Genomic DNA, 27,840 nt, shown 5'->3' with positions numbered 1-27,840 from the left:
CGCAGCCAGCGCAGCAATGCGGGCCGGGCTGGCGCCCCGCGCTCGGTGCCGTGGGGGGCGCCCCGGCAGCCCGGGGCTGGCCAGTCTGGCTGCCGCTGGCCCGCGCGTGGCCTGAGCGGCACCATGAGACTCTCCTGCAAGCTGGGCGCCGCGCTGCTGTGCCTGGCCAGCCTGCTGCTGCTCTACCTCCTGCTGGGCAGCGCCGGCGAGCCGCCCCGCGCGCCTGGGCTGCCCGCTCCCTCCGGAGCCGGCGGCCGCCGCCCCCCGCGCCTGGCCCCGTTCCGAGCCGCCCCGGCGGCTGCCATAGCCCGGCGGGAGCCGCGTCTGAGCCCCAAGCCCGGCGCGCCGCGGGGGAAGTTTGCCAGCGTCCGGTAAGCGCGGCCGCTTTTGTCTTCCTCGGACGGGGCGGAGGGCGGCTCCGGCGGCTAGCGCGCCCCTGGGTCCGGAGAGCTCCCGGGAGGGCGGCCGTGCGGCGGCGGGACAGCGAGCCCCCTACTCCGCCCCCCCAGCAGGAGCTGCGGCCCGGGGAAGGGCGGGTGCCTGGTCAGTTTCGGAAGGGGAGGGCGGCGGCGTTACATGCCCGGTCCTGGCGGAAGGACCCGCTGCAGCGTGGCCCCCAGAGCTGGTTTCCCCCACGGGCCCCGAGTCAGACAAGCCCTTGGACTCCTCCTGGGTCCAGCCGTGGCGCTGCTCCAGCGGAATGCGCTTCCCCGGGGAGGGGTTTCCCGTTTCCGTCCACACACGCGGCGCAGCCCTGTTCGGCCCCCTGGCGGCTTCCCGCTGGAGTTCGGGATCCGGCTCTCCCGCTCCTTAGGAACAAGGCCAGGGATTAGGTGCGGGGCACACAGCGCTTGTCAGCGTGTAAACGGCTTCCCTGGACTTCGAATCCACTTTGCCTTAGAACACCCGCGGCTGAGACCCCGTGGAAATATGTGGCTGGGATCCCGCCGCGCTTCTCTTTCTAACCTGCAGAGAAGAATTCCTACGTCTAGCCAGGTACCAAGTGGGTTTTACCCAGGGAAGCGCATGATCTAATACACTGGTTAGTTTCTAAGATGCTACAGGACTGCTTGTTGTTTGCTACAGAGACTAACAGGGCTCCCCCTCGGAGACCGCTCACTTTAGTGAGAGAGGTTTTGCTTATGAAGGCTGCTTTCTGCAGGTTTTGTGGCTCTGTAGAAGTGTAAAGCTGATTTGTTTTTGAGCTGTGTGATTTGGTCGTGATTGCAAATAGGTGAGGAGCTTCTGTCAACCTCAAAGGCTAAACTTGTGGTTATTTTGTACTGAAACTGGGTGAAAACAATGAAATCAGATGACAGGTGAATATCTATTGTGTATAACATTAATAACTTTACGGGATGATTTGAAATTAAACAATTAAGAGACTAATGAAGACCTCTTGTTTTAAAGTAGGCATTATGTTCATATATATTCAGAGAGAGAGTGTGGTTACGAAAATGTAGCTAAGTAATGTTTGAATTAATGGTGTATGTGATGTTTAGCTTTTACAATGTTTTGCAATTGCAGTATTTTTTAAAAAAGTTAGTGCAGTTATTGAAACAGAAAGGTACAAATATTTGCGCTGCTTTTTCCTGAGGGTTGACTATTTTTCTGTTCTGCATTTCAGCTGTGTTATGGCGAATGTGACTAAACTATCAAATAAACATTGTCTCTTTGATTCACGATTTCATGGAGAAGTTCTGAATGAAAGACTGTCCCATTTTATAAGATCTTATTCTTTAAGCTATTAAAGCAGTTGGTTTCTTACATGCACTGCATCATATTGAGTGCTAGTCATGTTCACTGTGACTGGAAATGAATCATGATCAGAATTCAGATTGATGTATCAAAGCAGAATTATTTACTTTAGCAACTGTATGTCCTGAAGTCATTTTTCTTTGGAGCGTATCTTCTAGATTATCATGGAAATCATAGACAATACTAAAATAATGGAGAGAAAGGAGCAAAATATTCTGAAGAGGGCATGCACCCTTCCCATTTCAATGAATAAGAATTATCTTATGTTCTGATATTTGACTTTATCTGGTTTTTATTTATTGACTTCTTACAAGGTCTGCACAAGGAAACACTGTTAATCAGGAGCACTGCAAAAGATGCTTTTTCTTCTGCTTTCATTAAATTTCTGTGCTTCTATGGAGTGATTCTGCACCACTAAGGTTAATGAGAGTTTTCACTGACTACATTGGGAGCAGGAGCAGACAGAGTATGATTCTGATAAGTTCCTTATTGCATTATGAGCCATTCCATTGTTTTCTCTGGGTTTACTGCCAAAGAGTATTACTCAGTTCAAGTGAGGGTATCATTTGGAAAGTATGAAAAAGTTATGTCACAGCTAAAATGTATTCTTATTTCTGTAAATAGTTAGCAGAACAGGGACAGGGTTGGATTTAGCCTAGCCTTCTGATGTCCAGGCAGGTGGCAGAGGTGATCTGCTTGCTTTCTGTGGGCCCAAGTCAATCACTGAAGTCAACAGATAGCCTGCAATTTTGAAGGACCCAGAGAAATAGGTCCTGATTCAGTAAGTTCCTTGTGCCCTTGCCTAACTTTAGGTACATGCAAAACCAAAGGAGAGTCCTGTGTGACAGGACTCCTCATTTGGTTTTGTAGGTACAGACTAGCATTGCCATCCCTCTGAGGCTTTCGGCATGTGAGTAGTACCATGCATTTAGCAGAGATTACTTACTCATGCTTTTTTTGTGCCGGTACTTGCCAGTAATAAATTATAGATACCTCCTAGAGCTGGAAGAGAACTTGGGAGGTCATCTAGTCCAATCCCCTGTCATCTCCGCAGGACCAAGCACCATCCCTGACATCTGTTTGCTCTAAATGGCTTCCTCAAGGATTGAGCTCACAACCCTGGGTTTAGCAGGCCAATGCTCAAACCACTGAGCTATGCCCACCCCTGTGGGATTGACACACTTCTCGCTTGCTTGCTATAAAAAAAAGAACAAAAAAAACCACATAACACAGGCACTGTTTAGACAGCAGTTTAACTAACTTGATGCTTTGGGGCCTTCGGCCATTTGGTCACTGCCGTACTCTTCACAGGCAAAAAAGGGTTTTAATTTATTTATTGTTAACACGTTACGTTGCTTTGGTTGAAACCCCCGTCCCATAATTCCTTTTACATATCTGTAGTGAGAACATAATTTCATACTTTTGAAGTCATTTGACCTGAAACTAGGTAGGTTGTGACACGACCAGACCTCCTAGGTAGACTCAAATGATCTTAAGAACTGAAACTCTTTCTAAGTGAGCATTAAGGAGGAGGTGGTGGTTGTGGTGGGGAAAATCAAGTGACAACTCAGTGGAGTTAGCATGGCTTGACTGAAGGAAAAATAAGCCTTTTTTTACTCAGACAGACCAGGATTTACATTATGTCAATGATAGAAAAAGGCATGTTTTTAAAACACAATAGTTAACATGCTTTAGAATCTTAGTGTAGACTGAGTAAATGGTAATTTTAACATGGTAGCTAGTACCTCTTGCTCTGTCTATGCTGGAAGATAAACGCATGGTAAATGCCATGTTTTTAAAACATACCATTTTGCCTAGTATAGACAGGGCCTTTAGAAGGTGAGAGTTTTCCCCAGCCAATATTCTTACTTGCTGAAAGTGAAAACAGCAGTGAACATCCTCACTTGTAATATTTTGGTTAATTATGGCTTTGAGGTCATTTTTGGATTATTCTCTTAAAGCTCAGCTGTATTTGCAAATTCTCTTAAAGTTGTTCTCTATTTCAGTAGCCAGCAAAGACTCTGATCTAGCAAATCCTTACACTTGTGAGTAATAAGTCCCATAACTTTCAGTGGAATTAATGATGTTATTGAAGGTTAGCAGGTTTGGGTCTAGGGATGCAAAAAGGTTGTCTCGCACCTACGGAGGGGGAAAAACCAAACAAACTGGGATTTATAATAAACCCAGGTAGCCAGACTCAGGACGTAGGACTGGAATATCTTTGAAAGATTCTTGTCGGTATATTTAGGCTTCCCAAAAGTGCCTGCTTTAAAGAAAGGTGTGATATGGTAAGATGGTTTTTCTCTGTATACTGCACTCTTATTAGTTCTTAAAACCAACCTTTGTTTCAGTCTTTATGAACCTAAGCAACAAAAGTTTAAACAGACTTGTGGGAATTTTTTTTTTTTTTTTATTATTATTATTTATTGTCCCCCCTTGTATTTAGAAAAGGGTTGAAATTTAAATCACATCTAATGTGTAGATGGTTGGGGAAAAATGTTCAAAATTGAGAAAATGTTGAGCCTCTTCTAATATATTGTCATTTCATATGTTTTATTTCATCTATCACTGTATCACAGCTATTGTTTCATGGCTGACTCACTGGAAAGAAACTAATTTAATGAATCACTCATCCCTATTTTTTTATTTTATAGGTCAACTCTCCAACATTGCCTAAATCTAACCGTATTTCTATTGTGTGATATGATAAGATGATAACATGAGGCATTTTTACAGAATTACATAGCATCCTGTAGGAGTGCTGCATGGATTTTACCTTCTTTCAAGAAAATGTACAGGCTTGAATAGATTAGCAAAATGTTCTGTTTTGTATGAGTCTGGATTGATTCTGGACAGTTTATGGACTGATTATGTTTAAGGCTCTGGCTGTGACAAATGAGAACATTAGATTTAATCTAAACCTCATGGAGTGGAAAGTGTGCTAATGTGCTTGGGACCTCAGTCTTCTGCCATTGTGTCTCTGTCCAAGAGACCATGAAAACAAACAATGTTAAAGCCAACAGTTAGGCAGCTGAGGTGGGTTGGTGATGTTGTATGGCCTAATGCTGACAGCATTATTATACCCTATTGGATGCTAACAGAGCCAGCTTAAATGTTTCTATCTCAGATGCTGAATGTTTATGATGTACTTTTTAAGTGCTTGTCAAGGCTTTATGTAGTACTTAGTTTAAGTAAACAAAAAAGCAGTCCAGTAGCACTTTAAAGACTAACAGAATAATTTATTAGGTGATGAGCTTTCATGGGACAGACCCACTTCTTCAGACCAGATCAGACTCAATATTTAAGGCACAGAGAACCAAAATAGTAATCAGTGCTGACAAATCAGAAAAATATTATCAAAGTGAGCAAATCAGAGAGTAGAGAGGCAGAAGGGGAGGAAGGTGTCAAGAATTAGATTACGCCAAGTATGCAAAAGAGCCCCTATAATGACCTAAAAAATTCCCATCCTGGTTCAAACCACGTGTTAATGGGTCGAATTTGAATGTAAAAGAGAGTTCAGCAGCCTCTCTTTCAAGACTGCTGTGAAAATTCCTCTTCAGTAAGATGCAAACCTTCAGGTCATTAATGGAATGGCCCACTACTACTTAATAGTAAAGTGATCTATACATGGACTGGTTTGTAATTAAGGTTGCTTCTGGTGTATTGGAGTCTGTCCTACAGGGATATCATGTGGAAGGGTCCATTCTGAATTAATCCTTTTTGGTTTTACTTTTGTCTTTCTTCCTGCTTCCCACTCTGCCCAAATCCATCTCCACAAACTAGGTTTATTTATTAGGCTTAAGAAAAGGAGATCGAGAGAGCAGAAAGCTCCCATTTTATATAATCATTTTCGTGGACTGTCATAAATTGCATTAAATGTGATCTACTTCAGACCCACGAGTCTAACATTTTAAAATTCAGTATTCCATTAATTTTAAAATATAAAGAAAATTATGAAGTCCACATGTGTAACAGTTAGGGATATTAATGTTTAACCCACTAACTGGTAAGCCTCACCCTAAACAGATGAGGTTTACAGATTTATGGTTAACCAGTAAGGGCTGGAGAAGCCCCCTCCCTGCCTCTGGCAGGGGTTGCTTCAGTCCTGTGGGCTGCCACAGGTGATGGAAGCTCCACTTTAGCTGGAGCTGCCCTGTCCGAGACCTCCCCAGCTGCCACCATCCCCCATTTAATTGGTTAACTAATTAAATGGGATTTTACATCCTTAGTAACAATCATAAAAATCAGTGACCTGTCAATCAGATTATAAATGAGTGATCGCCAAATAAGCAAACAGGGAAAGAGTTTGCTAATTATTCATTCTATAAAGTACTGGTTTGCTTTACCCACTGCTGCTGTCTCACTTAAACACATCTTAGACCCTCTACTACAGGATTTAACATATATTTTTTTTTTGTTAAAAGATTTTTTTAGGCATCTAATTTGCAGCCATCATCTTATTGCCTGTTAAAGTAGCTTCCAACCAGACAAAATGCCAGAAAACTCTCTGCTTCCACATGCAGTTGTGGCAATTAATAGTTAAACACCAAATATAAGCAATTGGAGAAGACTATATATAATAGCTGGATTCACTAAAGCTGCATCTACACTGCCCCTCCCATTCAGAAAGGGTTGTAAATGCAGCAGATCAAAAATGCTATGAGGCACCAATATGAATATTCAGTGCCTCATTAGCACAATGGCAGCCACTTGCCACATCTGAAGTGCTGCTTTTGAAATGCAAACGGGCTGTGTAGATGGGTTCCTTTGAAAGGAAGCCCTGCTTTCGAAAGCACCCTTCTTCCTAATTTTTTTTCCTCTTTAGCTGAAGTGGCAAGGACCTGTGGTTTTGGGCTGAATGTCCCAGGTTCTATGCCAGATCCAGTGTCAAGCAAATGGCCGCCCCTGCAATGAAGTTACTGGAGATATATCACGTTTACCCACATTGAAGATCTGGCTCTGCATCTCTCTTCAGAACCCATAGTGCCATGTAAGAGCTGATTCTGTCCATCACTTTGTAACTTGGTAGTCAAGCAAAGGTACTTGGCAAGAGACTTGTGGGACACACATGTTGTATGATACTCCTGCCCACGAAGCTATCTAGTTGTTTTAAGTGTAGACCAGGCCTGAGGACAGCAGCTGCTCAAGGTGGACCAAAAGGCAATCTCCTTCAGGCTGAACCTATTGAGGTTATGCTGCACATGCCTTGGCTGAAAGACCCTTTGCACATGGCTTGGGAGGTCTCACTCTAAGAAAGCTTCTCTGCTTTTGTGGCTGAGAATTTACGGTGTTTAAAATATGCAAGACAGCCCTTTGGCATAGGCATTCGAAAATGTCATAATACGAGATTAGAGCTTTGTCCTGCTCCCATTGAAGTCCATGGCCATAAGCTATATCAAAGTAATGCACATTCATATTCTGCATATGGCTTCATTTAGAGACTCGGTTAATGGGAAACATTAAAGAGATGATTAGAAGGAGGGAGGGGGAAACAGGATCTGTACAAGGAGCCAATTACTCATTTTAATAATTCAGTGGTTTTTACACTAATAGTCTGGAAAGTAAATACCACTTCACATAAATGCAGTATTTCATTATTTATACGGTGTTGAAATTGCGGTTTAATTAAGACTAAAGACGAAGACTTTTAAACCATTAATGCAACATGTTACTTTGTGCAGTCTGTAAAGTGCTGGTGACTTGAAGCATAAGCAGATTGTTCTGCAGTACAGGACAACAGCTACCGTACTGAGGTCATTCTGAACATTGTTAGTTTCTGAAAGAGACATCTCCTGCTTTATTAATTAATTGCCATTTGATTGTTATTTCTTTAGGCCTTTTGTTGGTACTATCAGCAGCACTGATTAAGGGCTAGTCTATACTAGGGAAATAACTCGATTTCAAATGCGCATTTCTAGCTACAGCAATTGCGTACTAGAACCAACATATTGGAAAACAATTTAACTGACTGTCCTGTCTAAGGAAGGTCAATGGGAGCGTTTCTCTGGCTGACCTCCTGTATGCCATGTGGTAGGAAGGAGTACAGGGGTCAACTGCCAACCCCAGAGAGATCGATTTTGTGTGTCTTTACCAGATGCGCAAAACTGAACTCCAGAGGATTGACCCAGTACAGATGTGCCCTAATTGTCTGCAGGTCATTTTGTGTGCCTTGAGCTGGGACCAGGCTAGGAATTGCTTCATTTCAGCATTATACCCCTCTTATCCTTTTCAAGAATCTGGTGATAACAATGATAATTGTGATTTATTAATTTTTTTCTATGCATCTGGATATCGGCATGTTAATCGGCATGCAAACAGGACAAACGAAGAGGAAAACATTCTAAAACTGGCTTTATTTCTATATCAATAAAGGCAAAAAATGAAGGTCAGGCTTTTCAGAAGTGGTGACAGGTTGCACCTCCAAAAACTGGAAATCTCTGGTCCAGCAACAGGAGCCTAAAGGCAGGAGGACCAGCTTGGAGCTAGGGGCAATAGGGTAGGAAGCCTAGCTGGGGATAGCGTGAAAACAGGGCTGGAGCCCTTTGTCAGTCCCCAGCCCCTGCAGCAGCGCAGCCCTCTGTGACTGGAGCAATAGTAGTGGCTGCCTAGGAAGCTGGAAGCAGCTGGGTGAGGCTGGGGGGTGTGGGTGATGGGTGGAGCCAAGGCACGGCGCCTGCAGAGGCAATAGCCTGCTGGCGGCAGATGGTGGAATTGGGGGCTGGTGGCAGCGGACCTTTCCTGGTCCAGCAAATTCTGTTTGGGACCAGTCAGGCTCCGCTGGTGCTGGCCCTGGGAGGTCCGGTCTGTAGTGACTTTTGTGTGGCCAGTTAGAGATGCCTTAAAAGCACCATTTGAGTTAGGTATTATTTTGTATAGAGGAGCCAGATTTTCAGAAAGTGCTAGGCACTCATTCTGTCAATATCAGACACTTTTAAGCACCATAGGTTTGGTGCCAGGGAAGGATGTTCAAGTTTAACTGGTTATTCAGTTAACCAGTATGGGCTGGAGCATCTCTCCGCCCACCACAGGCAGGGGGTTATGCTAGTCCCACCAGACCGCCGAGATAGGGGCACTTCAGTTGCGCTGGAGTAGCCCTGCCCACAGTAGCTCTGGGAGTGGCCTCCCCAACCTGTTTAATCAGTTAAATGGTTAGACCTGGTGTTTAACTGGTTAACTCAGGGTACATCTACACTCGCTGGGCGATAGACCCATCGATTCGGTCAGAGTCAATCTGCTGGGGCTCAGTTTCATGCGCCTAGTGGGATGCACAAAATCAAGCTATCGGAGTCAACAGTCAGTCGTGGTACTCCTCATTCTCGCAAGGAGTAAGGGGGGTTGACGGGAGTGTTTTTCCTGTCGACCTCCCTCCGTGAGGAAGGCCAGCTAAGTCGATCATAGATATGTCTACATAGTTGCCGTGGCTGGAATTGCATAGCTAAAAGCGACTTTCACGTCTAATTTAGATCCACCCTAATTAAACAGGGTTTTATATCCTTCATGCCCAGAAAGCTGAAACACCTGAAATCACTAGCCCTTTTTTAAACTGAGGAGTTGGTTCCATCTGTTTTCTCACTGAAGTTAGTGACCCAAGATAAAATGGAAATAGGAGGAGGCGCAGTATGATGAATATAAAGGGTGTGTGAAAACGCCTTTTATGTAACAGTTTTGGATACGTATGTTCCCCTTATACGCTAGTCAAACATTCTACTGCAACTCAAAAAAATTTCGATGAGAGACATGTTCTGCTCAAATGGACTTAATAGGATTAATGCAGAAGGTCAAATTAGATGGTCTCTTTTGGCTTTAAAATCACTGAATCTAAAATAAAAACTGTCCTCGCTCTTCTAAAGCCAAACAGTGACTTTCTGTGCTGTTAATTCAGTTTAATTAGTGCAATGTTTCTTAAACTAAGTTCCACAAAACACTAATGTTCTGTGAACAACTTGCAGGTGTGATGCAAGCATGTGACGCTTTTTTGATATCATACATGGATGGTATATATATTTTTTGTTATTAAAACCAGATACAATGTTGTTACTTCATTGATCTGATCCCTCATTAAGTGACTTAATTTTGTTTTTTCTGTATGTTGCTGGTTTTTTTTTTTGTTTTTTTTTTTTTGAAGAACATTTTCATAGATGTTCTGCATTAAAAATGTTATTGTTTGGTGTTCTATGGTCTCAGAAAGTTTTTAAGAAACACTGAACTAGTATGTACAGAGATGCAGATGCCTGCAGATAGGAAGGGCTAGCCAACCTGTTATAGCTAAAGAGACCGAAAATAACTAGCTTATTTCTTCATGTTATAATGATAATGTTCTTGATTGCAGCCAGTGACTCACATTCTATATCCTGTTAACAGTCTCCACACCAGGAAATCCACCTCCTTTTTCCACAGATATTCTCTACTTTTCATGCCCAAGGAAGCTCTCTGCTCTCTCACTTCAATGGAGTGTTTTTTATTTATATACACTCACATTTATTTTTCAGAAGGCCTGGGGAACAGAAACACTTGAAAGCTCTTCCATCTCTGCAGTGGATGCACCTGGCTGTTGTGGCATGTGGCGACCGGCTTGAAGAGACTCTTATCATGCTGAAGTCGGCAGTTCTGTTTAGCTACAGGAAGCTGAAGTTTCACATCTTTGCTGAGGATTCCTTGAAGCCCGAATTTGAGAAGAAGGTGAGTCCGCTCCTTTCTGCTTCCTAAAAAGGAAAAATGAAATGGCTGTAACCTGCCAATCTCTGGTAACAAATACACAGATGTTAGCAAGTTAATTAGTGGGTGGGATTTATTTTAGAAAAAAATGGGGACTTTTTACTGAACTTGGTCTGTGTAACTTTTGTTTTGAAAATGGCTTGATTATTTAAAAGTATTGCAGAAAGCTGTCTATGCATCTGAGTTTTAATCCTTTTCCCCACGTTTTTCAGTTAAGGGAATGGCCTTCCTCTTACACAAGGAAGTTTGACTACGATGTCTACCCAATTGCTTTCTCAGTAGGAAATGCTCAGGAATGGAGAAAATTATTCAAACCTTGTGCTGCCCAGCGCCTCTTTCTTCCGGTAAGGCATCTGGGTTTCTGAATATGCTGCTTTGTCAATATGAGATTGAAAACATTCTCCCAGCTGAAATTTTCTTTGTCAGACATCTTTATCTCTTCCCTTATCTGCTTCCCCTGGTGAAGAATGCATGCTTCTTGTTTGAGGACAGCTTCTTTTCCCTCTGAGCCTGTTGGGGGCCGCCATCAGTGCAGTGTTGGGTGTAAGTGCTGTGTGCTTTCCAGAGTCACTGGTTCAGATCTTTCTTTAAAGATCCAATCCCTGGTTCCCTTTCTCTCATTCCCTCTGTGGCCCCCTTAAAATGAAGGGCTGATGTTTTTAGGACGCCTCTTCCCTTGCAACCCCCTCCTCCCACATTCAGTATCCAGGATGCATTTTTCTCAGGATTGTTCCTTGAGAATGCAGTTCCACAGTTCAGAAAAATGTGTGGCCATGTGTGACTCTCAAAACTGTGGTGTGTAGAAAGCCCATATGCCATGTCTTTCATTCTCCGCACAGGTCATATTAGATCCCTTTCCCTTCACGTGTACTGTCAACAGTTCTGTTAGCTGAATAACATTTAGGGGAAGGCTGTCAAAGAAAGTTAAGCCCCCAGTTCCCACAGAAAGTCATGTATAGACAAGAAGAAATGTTGGGGCTTGAGGCAGACAGAGCTGAGTGCTCCTCTGAAGAGTGCATGCCAAGAGGCAAACCATGCAAGTACCTGTAGCACTGCTTTCGCACGCCATACAGAACATGCATTCTCAAAGAGCTTTGATTTTGTGTAAATCCGTAGCGAAAGCCTACCACATAGGCAAATTGCTTCCTTCCTGACCTGTACTGCTCTCAGCACAGTCAGGGTGGTGTTGACTGCATTGTTTTTGAATACCTGCACTTATCATTTCACTGGGAGCATGGCTGATGGCTTGGGAAGAGGGGGAGCTCCTTGGGATAGGGATCGTCATGTGTTTGTACAGCACCTGACACAGCAAAGACCTTGCCCATGATGAGGGCTCCTGGGAGCAAAACAAATCATAAATAATAATAAGGATCTGCTTTTCTAATGACCAAGAGGATGCCGAGATGGAGACCTGCTCGCAGCTGTGATTTAAAGACATGTAGGTGAAAACATGCTCTGTCTTGGATGTACTGCTGCAACATCCCACCTAAAGAGTGGGGGTGGCGCCTTCCAGCGCTCTGTGAAGCTGTCAAAAACATGACAAACAGGCAGAGTGCTTAAGGGAGATTTTAGTCTTAACAATGTCTAGCACTTACCCAGAATCTTCCATCCAACAGCCTCCCAGCACTTCATACAAACAAGCCTACAAGGCAGTTTAGTGTCCTCCCCACTTCAAGTAACTAACCTGAGTCTAATGAAGTGACTTTCCAGGGGCCACAAAGTACATCAGTTGCAGAACCGGCAACGGACTCCAGGGCATTACTCTGATGGGAGTTTTTGGAGATAGTTAATGGGTTGCTGATTAAAGCTAAGATATTTGTGGGTGCTGATAGATATTCCCCAGACCGATAGTCCTGGTAATGGGTCAGCCCTAGAGTCTGGACGAAGTTCAGGAGTATGAGCCAGCGGGCATCACTGCCTCTCATGCAGCTGGAATATGCTTACCTGCCAACGTTATTACTTGCCAACCTTGCTAACACACGGAGAATCCACAGAGACAGAAGTTGTGGAATCACATTACAGATAATTGAGTGTTTAACTGAAGTGTCAAGCTAAATATAGCAAGTTCTAGAGAGAACTCTCAAAAGATTTATTAGCAGAATGCTACACAGCTGTGGAAAATGTTGAGCTGATGCTCTTCTAAACTGTAAATGGCTTGTAGGAAGGAAGGAATTGGAGGAATCCCCATATTCCTAATTGGTCACATTCAAAAGTCACATAAAGGGGAAGAATCTCAAAAGTCTTGTCTGGAGACTTGTTCCTTAGCATCAAGTACCTCTGCTGTTGCCAAAATGAGACATTAAAGCAGGGATTTTCAATAGCAACTGAGTTAAGCAAAGCATCCAGCTCTCTTTAGCTTTCAGTCAGGAGGGAGTGACTCTCTCCCTTGGCTGTTTAGGAAAATCCCACACTAGCAGAGCTTCAAGATAATTGTACATACTGTGTTTGACTGGATCATGAGCAGCAGAGAGCTGCTTAAACTAAATTTCTTCCAGTTTAACCACATTGACTGCCATGAAGCTCCAGGGCCTCATGTGATCAAGTTCTTCTAGAAGTTAAATTGCTTGTGCCCAAGACCAATGCACATCCATGAAGAGAGATGGCCTCATTACACTGACTGCTGCAACTTAAAGATGATCTTTTTTTGTGTGTCACATATGAGAAAGAAGAGCGCTAACGGCTTAGAAGAAATATCAGCACTTCTCCAAAATCTTCCTATCAGGCAGGAAGGGAAGGATAATGAGTTAGCTTCGCAGAACCTTAAAACTCTTCTTCTCCATGCTGTTTCTGAAAACTTGACTATGGTTAGGCCACTGGTATGCTGAGACCACTGCCTATTATGTTGACCAATATTGTCTTTGTTTCCTTGCACTCCCCTGTTTTTTGTCCACCTCTTAGCTCTTGTCTTATACTTAAGCCTCAGTACACTTAAAATTTAAGCTGACATAGTTTCATCAGTCAGAGTTTGAAAAATGCAACCACCTGCCAAATTACTTGCCAACTTACTATTGCTTGGGGAGGTTGTGTTCATATACCCATGGAAAAGCACCCTTCTGTTGGTGTTGGTTGCATCTTCAGCACTGCATTATGCCAGCATGTCTATGGTACTACAGGCTAAGCCTTTCTAATCTGGCACCTTTGGGACCTGATTGGTGCCGAACAGAAGAATTTGCCAGATAATGGGAGGCTGGTATTGCCTATCAGCATTACCAATGCTGCCACTGCTTTCTGGGCTTTTAGAAGACATTTAGGGGTGAATTAGAGCTATATAATAGCACAGAACACTGAAAGCCAGGACTGGTGGCTGGGACCACAGGAAACTTGGCTACACCTATGATAAGCAGTTGTGCATCTAACTAAAATCATGCCAGATTATGGATGTTGCCATATGAGAGTTCCAGATTAGAGAGGCTCAACCTGTATATCTATGCCAGTGTAGTCACTGTACTGGAGACAAAGCCCCAGCTTATAAGCTTTTTAGGGCAAGGGCTGTCATCTTTTGTATTTGTACAGTGCCTGGCACAGTGGGGTTCTGGGCCCTGACCATGGTTTCTAAGTGCAGTGGTGATTCTAATAACAGATAACAGACTGTACAGTGTGTTGAACGTCTGCCGCTAGCAGACAAGGAAAGGTGTTTCAGCTTATCTTCGTTTAGCTTCCTCCAGACCTAGCAAGAGAAACTTGGGGCCCAGCTCTCTGAGAATCAGACCCTAGGTGCCCTAAAACCAAATAGGAAGAAGGGGCTTTTGAAGTCAGAGGGGGTCATTTAGAAAGGCCTCTGTCTACACGGGCAGCGGCATTCTGAAAGGGGCACTTTCGAATCATGCGTGGCTGCCATTATGCCAATGAGGCACTGCATAGTCATATCAGCAGCTCGTTAACATCTTCTAAAATTCCTCGTTAACAGACCCCTTGCGAAAGGAGGGGGCTAGTGTGGCCACAGCCTTAATGTTCTTGATTCTCTTCCTGCTGAAATTATCTGTGTGTCAGTAAATGTATTTCCACAAGGGGGCATACTGCAATCTAGAGAGGAAGCTATGCTTCTGCAAGCTACGCTGGGCCTGATTCTGCTCTCCCTTACACCAGCTTTACAGTTGCATGACTGACTTGGCTGCAGTAACTCCTGATTTACACTATGGTAACTGAGATGAGATTATGGCTCTCAACCTCCTTTTTAAGACTTCTTTTATTTAGTATATTTTCCTAAAAAAGCAGGTGACCCACAGATAACATTCTTAAATTCAACTACATGTAAAAATGTGGCTTGAATTCATATCAATAAGTGAATGCAATGTGCCCAATGAGGGGGCTGAGAGCTGTAAGGAAAAGTAGCCAATGACCAGGAGTGAGTTAGACAGTACTTGGTCCTGCTATTGGGGCAGGGGGCTGGACTCGATGGTTTCTCGAGGTCCTTTCCAGTCCTAGGATTCTGTGATTCTATGATAAGGTGAAAAAGGAGATGGGACACTCTTCTATTATAAACCACTGTACATTTTCCTCTCTGTTGCGTTAGAACTGATGTTTATGGTTCATTGGGGTCCTTGCTAGCCAATATGGGATTTAGGTTTGGCAGTCTGGCTAGACTGATGCCCATGGTATGGTTCGGGTTGAATCTCTCTAGTTCAGCACTCTCTCCTCCAGCAACATCTGTGAGTCGGCATGATCTTAGTTAGCTGGATGACCACTTGTCATTGGTGCTGCCAAGTTTCCCAGGGTGCCCTGATGTTTGTTTGTTTACAGTCAGTACTCCTGACTCTGTGTTCTGTGCTGTTGTTTAGCTGTAACTTGCCCCTAAATGTCTTGCAAGAGCCCAGTAAGCAGTGGGAGTGTTGGTAATGCTGCTAGACAATACTGACCTCCCACGGTCCTGCAATTTCTCTTGTTCAGCACTGGTCAGGTCCCAAAGGCACCTAACTAGAGAGGTTCAACCTGTAGTTGTAAATGCTGTTGGGTTTTTTTTTTTGATAATTTCTATCCAGAATGTTTGCCATTTCATATGCCTAGATGACAGGCGCACATTCTGCAGATGGGTAGCTGACAGCCATTGTACAGCTTATGGGTCTTCGGAAAAACTAGCAAGGCTATATGAATGCAGAAGGTAGGTGTTTTGTTAGTCAGATCAGTATGAAATAAGCCTTGTGGGTTAGCTCTCAAGCTGTTATGACAGCCAAGTGGATTATTGTTTTGTGTGCCAAATGCCCTTTGCTTTTTGCACTTTTTTCTAGCTATTTTGCCATGCTGGTTGGGTTTTTTAAAATTTTAAATCTGCCTACTCGCTGACTCCCACAGCAATTGGCAATACCAGTTGATAACTCTGCCTTTTGATGAATGCACAATTTAAAATATAAATAATTCTTTCAAAAGCAACAGTGTGACTTGTGACATCTTATCGATTAACTGATTTTACTTGGACATCAGCTTTCATGGGTAAAAAACTACTTGGTTACATCTGGAGAAGTGGTTTTTACCCATGAAAGTTTATGTCCAAATAAATCTGTTAGTCTTTAAGGTGTCACATGACTCATTGTTTTTGCAGATACAGACTAACAAGGCTACTCCCCCGAGACAAGTAATTCTTGAACAGTAATCAATTTCCTTTCTTCTGTCTGTCTGGTTTCCATTTTTATCTTCCCTCACTTCCCTACCCCACAACTCCCAAAGGTGATTTTAAAGGATGTGGATTCTCTTCTCTATGTGGACACTGATGTTCTCTTCCTGAGGCCCATTGATGACATCTGGAGCTTTCTGAAAGAATTCAACTCCACACAGCTGGCCGCTATGGCCCCAGAGCACGAAATACCAAAGATTGGCTGGTATAGCCGATTTGCTCGCCATCCATATTATGGAACAACTGGAGTCAATTCCGGAGTCATGCTGATGAATTTAACCCGGATAAGAAGCACACAATTCAAGGTAGAAAAACTCATGTAGAAATTTATATTGTGTTTTGTTTTTTTTTAAGTAAAATTTTAGGGACCCTTGGGCTGACATAAAACAACTTGTCCAGTATGGAATTGAAAAGGGATGCTGGACATGCTTTGTCAGAACCAAGCTGCTAGAAGAACTAGTAGAAAGATAGTGTGATATTAAAAACCTCATAACGATGATTAATTTTATCAAATAAACATTTCTCCAAAAGCTAGCATTTTAAGACTCTGAAAGCATAGCAGCTAAAAGCAAAAGGGAAGCTAGTGTCATTGTTTGCCCCATTTTCACATCTGAAACACATGCAAAAATAAATCCAAGGATCAACAGTGTGAAGCATTCTGGTGTGGTGTGTTTTTTTTGGTTTTTTTTTGTTTTTGTTTTTTTTAAAGCCTCTTACTGGTCTGATAAAAGGCATTGTAAATTAAATAGGGAAATATCTGTTTTATTTACAGCGAATGAGGCCCATTCTTGAGCTCTTTGACACTCCTGCAAATTGAAAGTGGGTGTCAGTGGAGCTAGTAGTGAAAGTGGGGAGCATGATTTGTAAATTGGCTTTGCCCTTTGCATATCAAAGGGCCTTGCTTGTTGGAACCTTTATTTACCCCATTGAGCACTCCTGAGTAAGCGCCTAGCAACGAGAAGGAATGTTTCATGAACTTGCCTAAAGGACCTAGTTCTGTCATCCTTACCCAGAGCTGGATGGAGCCTTTCTGCTCAGCAATGAGTAAGGCTCTGTGCGTAGCTGTGCCACCTCTGAGGCAGCCCCAGAAAGGAGTTCTCTCCATTGTTCTGACCCCTCCCCTGCCTTGTAGGGATAGGCCGTTACCACAGGCCTTGGGGAAGGTGGTGCAAGCTTTCCCCAACTTACATGTGATCCTAGGCAAGTGAGAAAGCTGGGGCCAAAGCTGTACCCACTCCTGCTCTTCCTCACCAGCTCCCTGGCTGATTGCTCTTGGTGGCCAGTATCTGGGGAGTGGGACCTGGGCATCATGCTAGTCCAAGAGCCAACTGATTTTGCTTCTCTGTTTGCCTGCGCAAAATGAGAGTCCAGCCCAGCTTTCAGTGAGTCCTGCCGCTCTGCTTGTGGCCAGGCCAAACACTTCCTCAGAGAGCCCTTCCTTGTCCCGTTTGGGAGACTTCCCTATCTGTGCGCATGGGCTGTAAGTCATGTGTTTATTACCCTGTTGTTTGGTAAAACATTAACCTGCAGGCTCTGACTTTTTTTTTTTTTTTTGCCTTGTAGAACAGCATGATACCAACAGGCTTGACATGGGAGGAAATGTTGTACCCATTATACCAAAAGTACAAAAATTACATTACATGGGGAGACCAGGACTTGCTAAATATCATTTTTTACTTCAATCCAGGTATGTAATGACTCCTGTCAGTCTCAGTGCTTTCCTGTAACAAGTGAAAGGGTTTATACCTTGTATAATCCAGCAATGGGATGGTTGTTATTTAGACACATACGTAAGCAAGCCACCCAGGAGAAAGTTGGGTGCTGATCAGCAGAGTGCCCACAGCTGGCAGTACGTGCTTCTGTTGGCGGTACACATCCACACGTGCCTTGGTGCGCTTAACAATATTTATCCTGCCCATGGATTGGAAAAAGAAAAAAAAAGTAGAGAGAACCTTGTATATGAATTCTGTCCTGAAATGAATAACCTAAGGTCCCTAGACTGAAAGTTTGCATGGGATTTACACCTGGGGGACTAAGTGTTGTGGGCCTGAGGCCAACTTCCAGTACAGATAGCCAGCTATGGTCTCTAAATAGCCTGAAAAATTTGGAGGAGGTTTGTAGGCATGGTACTAACTGCAGGTTGAATCCGGGCTGAAGTGAGTCATGCACATACTTACATGCTTTGCTGCCTTCGAGCTCACATTTTTGTCCTCCTATTCATGAATGTTTATCTGAATCTGACGTTGCCCCACTTGCATCCAAATCCGTAGTCATTTTCTGACATTCCACTCTATCCCAAAATGTACTAAAGGGCGCAGACAATGTCAAAGCTGTCAGACACAACACTGACTCTCCTCTGAAAACAGTAAAGAACTTGCATTTTATTCCCTTGAAAAATCTCTTCCCTTCTCAAGCCTGTGCTAAAAGCCAGACCTTCCAAGGTCTGTTCCTGTTCTTTGGCTGAGTTACCCGGTCCAGTGACCTCAGGATGTTGGGATCATTTGTGCTCCTAAATAGGTTGAGTTTTTTGTGCTTTCTCGTTTTCCTGCCTGCTCTGGGCCTGTAAACAGGAAGGATATGAAAATCCTACAAAACGTTGGTTACCAGAGAGCAAGTTTCATCCCCCACTTGCCCAAGAGAGTGGACAAGAGCTAGCAGAGGGATGGTGTGACCTACAAACATGGGACATGAAGCCAAACAAAACAAATTGTTTGTCTCTGACTTGTGTGCACCAGTGTGGCACTGGGTCTCTTTAAGCAACTTTATTTTCTGTCTTTTCCCCTACTTCTTCCTGTATTTAGGTCTTACAAAGGCGTTTGTTTTCAGTGACTAGTGATTTTGAGTGCCTCAAGTGCTGAAGGGGTCTGATTTTTCCAAAAGGGCTTAAACACCTGCCTGTGAAACTAAGCCACTTGAAACTGCAACAGGTTGGACTCAGACTTTTTAAAAGTAATAAGTTTGGAAAACTTAGTCTGAAGTTCTGTAGTACAGTCCCTGCTGATTCAGAGAAGTTAGGACCTTTGTCGTGGACCTGCACCATTATGCTGGCAGGCCAATACCCTTTCTGGTCTGCTTTCACTTTCCCTCTTTTGCCCCAGTAGGATCTTAAGCACGGCACGAACATGGAGGTGCCTTTATTCTGTTCCTTTTTGCCCCTCTATCAAATCTGCAGTGAAGTGACAAGGTCTATAATAAAATCCAGAGAAAAATCAGAAAGTTGAGGCAGGGGAAATGCAAAGCAATGGAAACCTGTTACAGCAACAGCAATTTAATGCAGAGAAGTGTCCTAATATTTTGATTGGAAAAAGTAATAGCCTCATAATCCCAGGAAAAAGTGGCATAGTTCCAAAAACTGTACTCCTCTTTATTAAATGTGGTGGTAATATCCAAAAAGAAACTGACATCCTAAAATAGTTGAGCAATACAGCCTTGTGTTGCAGTTTGTGGAGAAGGAAAGAAGACAAAGTAAGTTCAGAGTTACAAAAATCCTTTAAAGTGGGTGAGACAATTGAGAAAATGCTTGAGTTTTGGGACTAACAAACTTGTGATTAGTTCCACATGTGAGTATCATTTTTCATGCCATAGGCCTTGTGCTTTCCTCACATCTGGTAAATATGCTCATAGGAACTGTTTGGTATCAAAAGTATTTTCCTCCTTTGAGAGCAAGCAACACTTTCCTTTGCATGCCAGTTTAGAGAGCCCTATTGTAAAAAAGCCATCAATTCAAAAACTAGAGGAGGACAATTAAATGATCCAGTCCAACCCACTGCAGCTTTCCAGTGCATTAGCCGGGCATACACCTAGCCATTTTATCTGGGAAGGTATAACCTCTAGCTCCTGAAATAACCCAGCCATGTAAAAGAAGTAGAATCCAATCAGATAATCCTTGCAGCACAAAATCCCCAAGGCAGTTCTGATTATTGATAGACTTGAAGGAGTGAAATATTTGGGAAGTTTTGGTCAGGCTCCTCCAGTAGGAGTCAGAACTGGGCCAACCACTACAGGTCGGTCTTAAGTGGGACGCAGGTGGTGGTAACTCACACTGCCTCTCTCTCATTCCATGGCTTGTATACACACAGACACGACTAGAAAGGATGCTCGACATAGGAGCTGCATATGCCAGGGGGTCCAGGTCTTGTTCTGTCACTTGTAGCTCTTCAGTTTCTCTTTCCTTCCGGTTCTCTTACAGGCCATGTCACCAGCTGTAACAATCCCCAGCCCAATGGTGGGAATCACACAGTCATTTCCCAATGAAACCTGGGTTCAAATTGTAGTCTGTCACCCTGAGTCACTACCAACAAAACAACTGAAAATCTTCCTTACTGACAACCCCACCTCTTTCATAGCAATGCAGTTAACTTTCGGTAATGGTTTGTTCAATCTGTCTCTCTCTCTCATTGATATTGCCAGAGTGTCTCTATGTGTTTCCATGTCAGTGGAACTACCGGCCTGATCACTGTATGTATGGCAGTAATTGTAAAGGTGCAGAAGAGGAAGGCATATCTGTTCTCCATGGTAACAGAGGTGTCTACCACGATGACAAGCAGCCTACTTTTAAGGCACTGTATGAAGTGATACGTGATGTAAGTGTTCTGCTTTCTGGTATTTTTTTTATTTGGCACAAAGCAGCACAACATCTTGTGGCAGAGCATTCGATGCCATGCGCCACAACTGGTGTGCCACAAAGTAGCACTTAATATGCCTGAGAACCAGGCACCAGGAGTGCCATCCACCACTCTGCACACACGCCCTGCCGCTTGGTGGGAGATGTGGTGTCAGCTCTGGTGAGTTGTCGGCACACAGTTAGAGCGGGGTGGGGGGATTGGGTTATAGTGGGAGGCTGGGGTGCCTGGCTCTGGGGGAGAGGGAGAGGATTGGGTTATATGTATTGGGTGAGCTGTGAAATTCTAATGTGTGCTGAAGTGTTCCATGAGGTGATAAAGGTTACTGAGCACTGGCTCAATGGACCAAGCAGTCCAAGTCTGAAGCTGAGTCCTGTATGTATACGCAGAGTTCACAAAACACTTTGTGCTGGACTCTTCCACCTCACGGTGTTTCCATGAATACACTGTAGAAGCCATTTACCAGCCCTTAGTGTTTGAAGTTTGTCTTCACACTGAAGAGGATTGTTTCAACCATTCCTCATAAGCACATGCTGTCTTCTTCAGTATTATAACAAACTGCAAACACTAAGGCCTGGTAAGCGGCTTCTGTGATGCACTAATGGAAAATGGGATTTGAATGAGCTGATCTTACATCTTTCACTGTGGCGTTATAACTGTGACTCCATAAGTGCTTTGTGGAGCCTAATCATGGCAGGGACTGAGCACCCTCAAAAACTCTTCACCTCCAAAGGACAGCAGGGTGCTCAGCCCCTTGTAAAGTTGGTCCCATGTTTCCACTTTGCGAGATGGAATTCTAACTTCAGACTCCATGCTGAGGTTTTTGGGTAAGTATTCAGAGGCTCCTTTTTTGTTTCTTCTTGAGAAGGTGGATTTAGTTCTCACCCTTTTTTGTTAATTAAATCTGTGTAAAAGTAATATAACCCCAGCAAAAGATGTCCAGTTACTCTGCTTTTGTGCTGCTGAATAGGCTGACAAGTGTCATGGTCTTATGTAGTGACTGGCCCACATACAAGATAACAGCCTGCTACTGTGGCCAGTTAATGAAGTTATTCCTAGCATAAGCTTGTCTGTTCAGGGCTGAAGTCCCTGTATCCACTGCTGACCACTCCCCTCCTCACTCATTGGGGATCTTTACAACATTTAATTCTTCCACTACATAGTGTTTTGTAGCACCTCAAAGATTGGCAGAGCTACTTCAGACCTCTGTCGAAGGTCTCCATCAATGGGCATAAGCAGAAACTCCAAGAAAATGCCTGGCTCCTACTCTAGGCTTTAAATATGCAGTTTCTGTGAAGTTGGTTGTGCCATGTATCGCTGGGCAGAGCTTTCTGAAAACCCATAGTCTCAAATGGATTTGACAAGTGCTTTCAATACATCCAACATCAGTGGAGACTCAGGAGCAAGCCAGTTCCTTTTATAGGGCCTATTCATGGTTTGAAGAGCAGCCCTGTGGGAGTTGAGGATGTTTAACTCCCTGTGAATATTTCCCAACTAAAAGTGTTTTTAAATGCTTCAGCAGTCATTTACAGCTACTGGAAATAATCATTTTTCGTCCCTGGTTTCCTCTCTCTTCAGTTTCCTTTTGAAGACAATCTCTTCCAGTCCTTGTACTACCCTCTTCAGTCTAAGTTTCTGGATACTGTACACACTTTATGTGGGCGAATTCCACAAGTTTTTCTGAAGCAGATTGAGAAAACAATGAAGAAAGCTTATGAAAATCGTGTCATTGTTCACGTGGGCGCCAACTACCGATTCTAAACATCTCTATATTTTATGTGGTAATTTTCATCCTTGTATCCAAGTCACTGGAGGAAGATAAGCCGTCAGTTTAAAATTCATGTTATAAACAAAACATCTCCTAAACTGAAACAATTCACCAAGGATCATGGTGGTTTCTCCATCACTAACTACTTTTAAATCAAGCTTGGGGGTTTCTCTGAAAAATATGCTCTAGGAATTGTTGTAGAGATGTTCTATGGCCAGAGTAATGCAGGAGCATCTGAGAAGATGAGTACGTTGGTCTGTTTTGGCCTTAGAATTCATTAATTTACCTGTTACATTAATAACTCCTTAAATTATTAAAATAGAATTTTAAATATCCATTAAAACTACCACTATGTATGGTCTTTGTTCATGTCCTGCATTTCTCTTGGCTTGAACAAAGACAACCAATGGTTTGACTGTCACTAAACTGAGTTTCATGTTTTTGATTCTGCCATGTTTAAGTTTATACACTTCAAGGGAGTGTGCATTTGCTTAAAAACAACTATTTTACCAGCCATGTTTTTCAGTTGTTGAAACATCTCTCTCATATTTTATTAAGGTTTTGGTTTTTTTCATCCCCCAAGATTTAAATTTGGGTCTAGATTTAAATTGACAGCATCAACAATTTTAAAATAGGTGATGAAACCATCATGACAGGCTTAGTTAAAAATGACTGTATAAGAGGGAAGCCATCTGCTTAAAACTCACTGCAAGGTGGGAGTGGGGGCGTCTGTTTACTTTGTGCATTTGTCAGCACTTTGTGTCTTGTTTGTAGTATTATTCCCATGGCCTCGTTTCCCTGTTTGTGTGGGCTTTTCACACAGCTGCAGGAAGGAGATCCATTAAAGCCACTAAGAAGCTCATATGCACAAATATTGGGCTTGGGATGTAGAGGTAGGTACAGTACCTGAAACTAACAGTTAACTTGTTAACTGAAAGTACCTAGATTTCAAGTGACTACTTTAAATTCCCCTCTCTGGGGGAACATGGCTTAAAATGCATTGCCTGTTTTAAGTGCATTATCCTTCTTACTATTTTGTGGTTTTAATTGTGTTAAAAACAGTCCAAGAACATTGTGAATGAACTGTATGTAGGAAAACAGGTACTATTGATCTACTTTTCTCATTAACCTTCTTTTAATTGCTACTTACTGCTTGGGATTAATTCTATACAAATGAGAACCTTTCTTCCAGCCCAGTGTTACTGTGAGACTGTGATTAGATTGCTGCCTCTGACTGCTTGTTCCAATATGCAGAAATCTACTTGTTCTTGGACATTTAAAAAAAAATCCACATTTCTGCTTGGCACTTTCATCTTTGGAAATTCAGCATCTGTGCCAGGATTTTAACTAATAGCCTCAAAGTGAAATGGGATCCAAGATGGTTTTGATGTTGGTCTTAAGATATTAAATTTAGGCTAGATTTCAAAAGAATGTTCATTTTGTAAGTAACTAGACTGAAGGTTACTTACACTGTTACACAGCTCATTAAAATTTGCAATAGTTAAAAGATGCTCAGCAGAAGCTGTTGGAAACCTGAAACTAAGGGAACTTTAAGAATTCGTAGTGCAATGACAGACCAATAAAAGAAACTTTGTAAATTAACACCTGGAGAGATACGCACAGTTGAAAGGTTATATTGTTCAGCTTGTGGAAGGCCACTGAATAGAAAGCCTTATCATACCTTATCAGTTCACCTAAAAAGTCAGCCATCACTTGGGACTATCTGTTATGTGTAGTTCATAAGGAGTTTAGGGGAAACTATTCTATATTGAAAAAGTTGCTATAGACTGCATTACAATATGCATGTAACATCAGTGGTTTTCCAGGCATACCTACTTAGCTTGTGGGACTGTTGAGTGCTATGGGCATGCCACTTTAATTAGACTCTAGAACAGGAATCAGCAACCTTTCCGAGGCAGAGTGCGAAAATTTGACCTTTTGACCTCTATGCATGGTCTGAATAACAGTGATACTTTTTAAAGTCACTAATAGTCCTACTTACAACAGCTTCATTAAGTTAAGATGCAGAGCTTTATCGTTTAGGTGGTGTTGGTAGCATTACGTGGTCTTCTGTTAATTCACATGTAGCATGGCTTTAAGCAAGCTGCCAGCTGCATGGGGGAGGAGGGGCAGGGCTGAGCTCTTGCCTCACGTGCTGATGAAAATCGTCTTGCATGCCACTCTTGGCACCTTTGCCAGGGGGTTGCTGACCCCAGCTGTAGAAGTTCAAGATAGTCAGCAGTGTTGGCGTGACTCACGACACAGTTCTGCGAGGGAACAGGTGCCCGCTGACAATCCTCTTAGCTGGGCAGCCTATGTGTGTCCCTGTTCTCCAGTAACAGCACACCAGCTCTCTCACTCTGGCTTATCAGAACGGTTGATACTAATGTGATCAAATGTGAAGGAAGAGGAAGACATGAGGTTTGCTGGCAGCCAAGGCTGCCGAGCAGGCAGATAGTACACAGCAGTAAATGCCTGTGGAAACCTTTTACAAATACATGGGGTGGGAGAACACGACGCATCTGTAGGCCCACTGAGTGAATGACATGGCGTGGCAGACAGCAGCACTAGGGAAGCATTCAAGTAGAAAGACATAGAGGACTTCAGAATACCAGACTTGATGTCCTGGCCGCACTAAAGTCAGTGATTCCATTCCAGAGACACAACAGACAAAACAGTTCTTTGACACAAGCCTTCTTCCCCTCCTCCACCAATTTTCATATTTCTGGCTCTCATCCTCGCATTGTCTACAATCTTACTATATGAGAGATCAGAGTACCTTAACTAGCAATGGAGAGGAGTCATTCTGGATAGTCCTGCAGCTATCCCTCTTCATGAGGTCCAGAAGGGCACTTAAATCTGTGTAGTGCAGCCTTGGAATAGTTAGAATTTTTCGTCAAATCCCAACCCCTGGAGTCAGGTGAAGTCTTCAGAATCAGAGTTTTCATTTAAAAAGAAATGTAAGATTTTGGCCCTCATGTTTGCGAAGAAGAGCTTGAAAATGTGAACTGAGTGCACCCTAACTACTTAAAAGCTAAATGACAAATATAAAGACCCCAAAGTGTATTATCTTAAAAGCTTCGTGATATTTAAAATACTCTCATGCTGTCTTGGAGCTTGATTCATGATTTTTTTTAAACCTTTGGGATTGGTAATAGTGCATACTTGAAAAATTGCTTGATTTCCTAAACTGGGATAAAACTTATTGTCTGTAGGTCGTGTTTGGTTAGATGTCTTCTGGGCATTTGTAAATTGCTCATCTCTATGGTATGCACAAGCCACAGAAATTAGTTGAGCAATAATCATATTGTTCAGAATTCTGCATTTTTAGAATAATTGGGCCCCTTGTAGGTGGTGTACAGAAGAAGAGTTGCTAATTCTCAGATACTTAGTAGTTCAGGATTATATCCATTATAATTCAGTAGAATTTGAAATCATGGGAACATTTGAAGAAGTGGGAAAAGTACCGCAAAAGTTACTTGAGTGAAAGTGCAGCTGCTTTGTGGGGGAAATTTTTTTAAGTACAAGTTTCTGGTAGCCCTCTGGAAAAGTACTTGAGTAAAAGTGCCCGCCCCCCCCCAAAAAATCTAGATTGTACTCAAGTATCCAGAAGTGAAAGCAGCTGCACTTTTACTCAAGTAACTTTTGGGTACTTTATCCACCTCTGAACATTTGTAATGAAGGAATCTAATAAAATACTATCTTAATTACAAAATAAAGGCATCATTACTTATAAAGTTATCGGATATTAAAATTGTTTACAGGAGGTGCTATATTTTTATAAAGATCAATGTTATATTAACAGATGTATAAGGAATATGAAGTATACACTTTAATACAAAAATAGGTTTCAGTATAATGTCAAGTCAGTTATGTAGGAAATAGTAACTTTTTTGTATTTTGAAAACTCCAAAGCCTTTTTTAAGAAGTTACAGAATTGTTTTTCGCATTTTGACTACAATTAATTTATATTTTACTACAGTTTTCAAAAACATATGTCTTAATGTCAACAGCAGTTGGTTTTAATATTGAGCTTACTTTAATCATATGCCATATTTATGGCTAATTTACTTGTACATTAGCCTCATTTACTTTAATAATTGAACTATGTAAGTAATTATGTAGGATTTATATTTTTCTTCCTCTCATATGTACTATTACTTATTGCGAACTTTTTAAAAAAAAAAAACAAAAAACTACCCTTTTTCCCATGTACCACACTGAGCAATGACACCACAACATATTAACGTTAAAAGAGAGAACACCAAAATAGTTATCTGCAGATTAATACAAATTCAGACTTTTTGGTGTATTCAGAGTGCTGGTAACCTAGCTTTCACAAACTAAAATGCATTCAGTGTGGTACGGTGCAGCCCAAAGAACTGTGTCCTAGTTAATTGAATAAAGACTGTGATCCTGCAAAGACTTATGCATGTGCTTAAACTTTTCACACTGCGCGCAGCCCCATTGCGGTCTGTGGAACTATTTCTTGGGTATAAAAGTCTGTGCTTAAAGGTTCATGTCTGCGCTACGGGCGGCATCAAGGGGCAGCGATCAATCCAGCAGGGGTTGATTTATCATGTCTAATAACTGGAACTGCTGAGTGCTCTCCTGTCAATTCAGATAAGTCACCAAAATGAGAAGAGTAAGTGGAGTCAATGGGAGAGCGTCATCTGTTGACTTGCCATGGTGAAGATACTGCAGTAAGCAGGCGTATGTGTGTTGACTTCAGCTACATTATTCACATAGCTGAAGGTGCGTAATTTAGGTTGACAGCTGGTGGTAGTGTAGACAGGACCTAAGGGTTGGCATGAGCAGGGTGATAATGCCCACATCTAGGTTTTAAATGTGCATGGCTGTACTTGGAGTTGCTAAAATTAGACGAATAAGGACCTGGCCCTGAGAGGTGTTGAGCACCTCCTTTCAGCCCTGAGCCTGTTAAGGAAATGTCAGAATGAAAACACATTTTACAGCGAGTAACTGCCAGTGGGGAAGGCATTTGTTTGCATCATTTTTATACTGTGAGGGCTTTTTATTTTTTTTGGGGGGGGCAGGGGGATGCTATTTGGTTGCACCTGGCAAAGTGAACTCGATAGCTTTGCTGTAGTTTTTGTTCTTTACAGGTGGAAACTGGAAACACTTTTTACGGTGCGTATGTGCATGTATGAGTGTGTGTATTTGTAAAGAATTATGATTTCTGTATCTTTTAAATGCTTGTATATTTTTATCTGACAAGTGCACCAATTGTTTATAGCTCCCAAGGAGGCATTGCAGTGCATTTCTGTGTTTGATTCTTTGGCTTGCAGTATAAAAATAAAAGCTTTTAAGCAAATGCCACATTTTCATGTTATTTTTAAATAAGAACAGAT

General features: G+C 42.6%; 1 protein-coding gene across 2 annotated transcripts; it reads left to right on the top strand.

Annotated features, from left to right (window-relative positions):
- On the top strand, positions 1–27,797 carry GXYLT2 (glucoside xylosyltransferase 2). Of its 2 annotated transcripts, none has more exons than XM_075005243.1 (7): positions 1–371; positions 10,251–10,437; positions 10,686–10,817; positions 16,135–16,386; positions 17,645–17,768; positions 20,492–20,664; positions 22,282–27,797. In XM_075005243.1, the coding sequence occupies exons 1-7, from the start codon at positions 124–126 to the stop codon at positions 22,462–22,464; spliced, it is 1,299 nt and encodes a 432-aa protein (XP_074861344.1). In that variant the 5' UTR covers positions 1–123; the 3' UTR covers positions 22,465–27,797. The 2 variants fall into 2 exon arrangements, with proteins under 2 accessions (XP_074861344.1, XP_074861343.1); XM_075005242.1 differs by having other exon boundaries at positions 10,248–10,437.
- Positions 27,798–27,840: the final 43 nt, after the last annotated feature.

This window comes from Carettochelys insculpta, chromosome 11, assembly GCF_033958435.1.
Source record: "Carettochelys insculpta isolate YL-2023 chromosome 11, ASM3395843v1, whole genome shotgun sequence".
NCBI lineage: Eukaryota > Metazoa > Chordata > Testudines > Carettochelyidae > Carettochelys > Carettochelys insculpta.
Note: the sequence above shows the minus strand (reverse complement) of the source record. Positions and strands in the feature narration are given on the sequence as shown.

Coding starts and splice junctions, on each gene's coding strand:
- GXYLT2 (XM_075005242.1), top strand. CDS start 124: ATGAGACTCTCCTGCAAGCTGGGCGCCGCGCTGCTGTGCCTGGCCAGC. Junction 10,818..16,134: donor CCCAGCGCCTCTTTCTTCCG/GTAAGGCATCTG, acceptor CAACTCCCAAAG/GTGATTTTAAAGGATGTGGA. Junction 20,665..22,281: donor TGTATGAAGTGATACGTGAT/GTAAGTGTTCTG, acceptor CTCTCTCTTCAG/TTTCCTTTTGAAGACAATCT.